We start from the raw sequence: 2,150 nt of genomic DNA, 5'->3' as shown, positions 1-2,150 counted from the left end.
CCCTTTAAGTTCACGCCTCACAGTTTATTACTAGAGATGACTTGATCTCATTACCACAAAAGTAAATTTACAATAAAAGAGAATTAAATTGAATCCAGAACGCTCCCTGGGTTTTTTACTTCTGTGATTCACCCTCATCCTTGAGCCTCTTTCTAAGAGAACTGTTCTCACTCTCTTCATACATTAAGAGGGAGAACACTGCTGGCTTCTCTGGGACTTCTGGTCCATTAGCTCCCAACACCACCAAATTATCATTTCCAGCAAAATTTATGCAAGGGTGTTTACTTTGCAGAATGAGTAGGATGGCCATGGTCTGGAAATATGTGAATTAACCTAGCCAATCCAAGAAGTGCATATGGGACTAGTCCCAGATAATATCTCCATGATGGTCACTGTGTGGAGAGAAGCTGGAGAGTGGTGTTTACTTATCAGGTTTTCAGATCTCTGAGTGTAGAGAAGCTCTGACCTGCAAGAACAGGGCATTCAAGGAACAAAATTTCTTCAGTATTAAAAAAGTCTTAGTAGAAAAATCTCATTTGTCCTCATGCTGACTGTTATTTTGTTCCTAAATTGTATTCTCTGGGGCTTTTAGTGTGGTTTGTAAACGAGTCAAGTGATGAGACTTCAGTATTTCCCTTGGAAAGAAAACAAAAGCTGTCCCCTGGGGAAGAAAGGCCGATATCCACTTATGATGAGCCTTCTAGGAGGTGTTTTAAATGAAGGCTTTTATCAGAGATGTATGACACTTTTCTTGTTCCTCTCTCACAGATTTCTTTTTTTCCATCTAGGTTTGATGATTCCAGTCTTTTGTGTGGTGGAGCAGTCGGATGCCTCTCTTGAATATGATAATCGAGAAGAGCATGCTGAGTTTGTTCTGGTTCGCAAAGATGTGCTCTTTAGCCAGCTGGTGGAGACAGCGCTCCTGGCTCTGGGGTATTCCCACAGCTCTGCAGCTCAGGCACAAGGTATTCAGTAAAGTTCTTTTCCCTCTTCTCTGTGTTGACTGAATGGTGCACCTGAGGCTGTTCAGTGCAAGAAGGAAGCAAGAAAATCGGTGGGAAATCTTGGAAGTGTTTTAATCGGTTGTATTGATTATTTGATCTTCAAGTAGGTGTAGAACAACACCTACCTTGTTAGCCTGCTTAGAGAGCATTAGCTGGATCTTGCTGAAGTGTGAAATATGGTGATAATGATCAGTCAGTGTATTCAGGACACATTTATTCTGTATCTCAAGGCAGGTTGCTGCTTTGAGGAAATCAGTGCAGAAGAGCAGGGTAGAATGTCTAAGTGTAGGGCTAGATGGTATCCGCTAGTTCTCTTTCTATCAGGGCCTTTTTGAACAGCTTGTTATAATGTTTCATTTTTGAAACAGTGTATTGAATACAATAAGGTTATATATACATGTTCTCTTAATGGCCAATAGCCCTACTGCAAAATGTGCAAACTGATTTTTGTTTCTGCTTGTCTACGGTACTGCTGCAAAGTGCTTTGTAGATCTCTACCATTCCTTCTTTTTGAAAATGATTCTCCAGAAGGAGCAAAATCTTAAAGTTAACAAAGCTTTCCTCTCTATACACAAAATATCAGCATGAAACCTAAAATTGTATAAACGGGGGAGACAGGCAGGAGGTGGGGGAGAGGGAAAAATCTTTCCGAAATGAATTTCACATTTCAAGAAACTTTTATGCTGAGGAGATTATTTCATTGTTTTCTCTTTTGGATGAGAAGCCTGTGACTTTGTTTCATCCTCATGTCATCAGTTAGACCCCTGCAGTTTAGGGTAGTTCAACAGTAGCTTTGCCTGGGGATTTGGATTTTATCTGTTGATTTTAGTCACTTTGTATAGCTAGGAATTTGAATGTGCAAACAGAGGGAGCAGCGCTGAATGCAGGAGTTCCAGACAGCGGTTAATAGCGCAGCACTCTTTGTACAAACTTCTCTCCAAGCAGGGTGATAATGATTCATTTCCTCTGTCAGCCTCTCTGCTCTGAGAGACGCTCAGGATCTGCTTACGGGCAGAGCTCATGCAGATCTAGTGTATTTATTTATTTACGCAATGCAGCAATTAAAACTATGTGAGAAGGTAGTTGTTTTGTTTTTTAACAGGAAACATTTTGTGTCATTTTAGGGACACTTTCCCTCCTCTCCCC

General features: G+C 40.8%; 1 protein-coding gene across 1 annotated transcript in view; it reads left to right on the top strand.

Moving 5' to 3' along the window:
• The first annotated feature begins 792 nt into the window (after positions 1 to 792).
• SATB2 (SATB homeobox 2) overlaps positions 793 to 2,150 on the top strand; it is a 102,926-nt gene continuing 101,568 nt past the window's right edge. Inside the window, exon 1 of the mRNA XM_031554156.1 lies at positions 793 to 965. Within this exon, the coding sequence (XP_031410016.1) occupies positions 794 to 965 (172 nt within the window). The 5' untranslated portion in view covers position 793. The remainder of the gene's footprint in view (positions 966 to 2,150) is intronic.

Source organism: Meleagris gallopavo, chromosome 7 (assembly GCF_000146605.3).
Source record: "Meleagris gallopavo isolate NT-WF06-2002-E0010 breed Aviagen turkey brand Nicholas breeding stock chromosome 7, Turkey_5.1, whole genome shotgun sequence".
Taxonomy (NCBI): Eukaryota; Metazoa; Chordata; class Aves; order Galliformes; family Phasianidae; genus Meleagris; species Meleagris gallopavo.
Note: the sequence above shows the minus strand (reverse complement) of the source record. Positions and strands in the feature narration are given on the sequence as shown.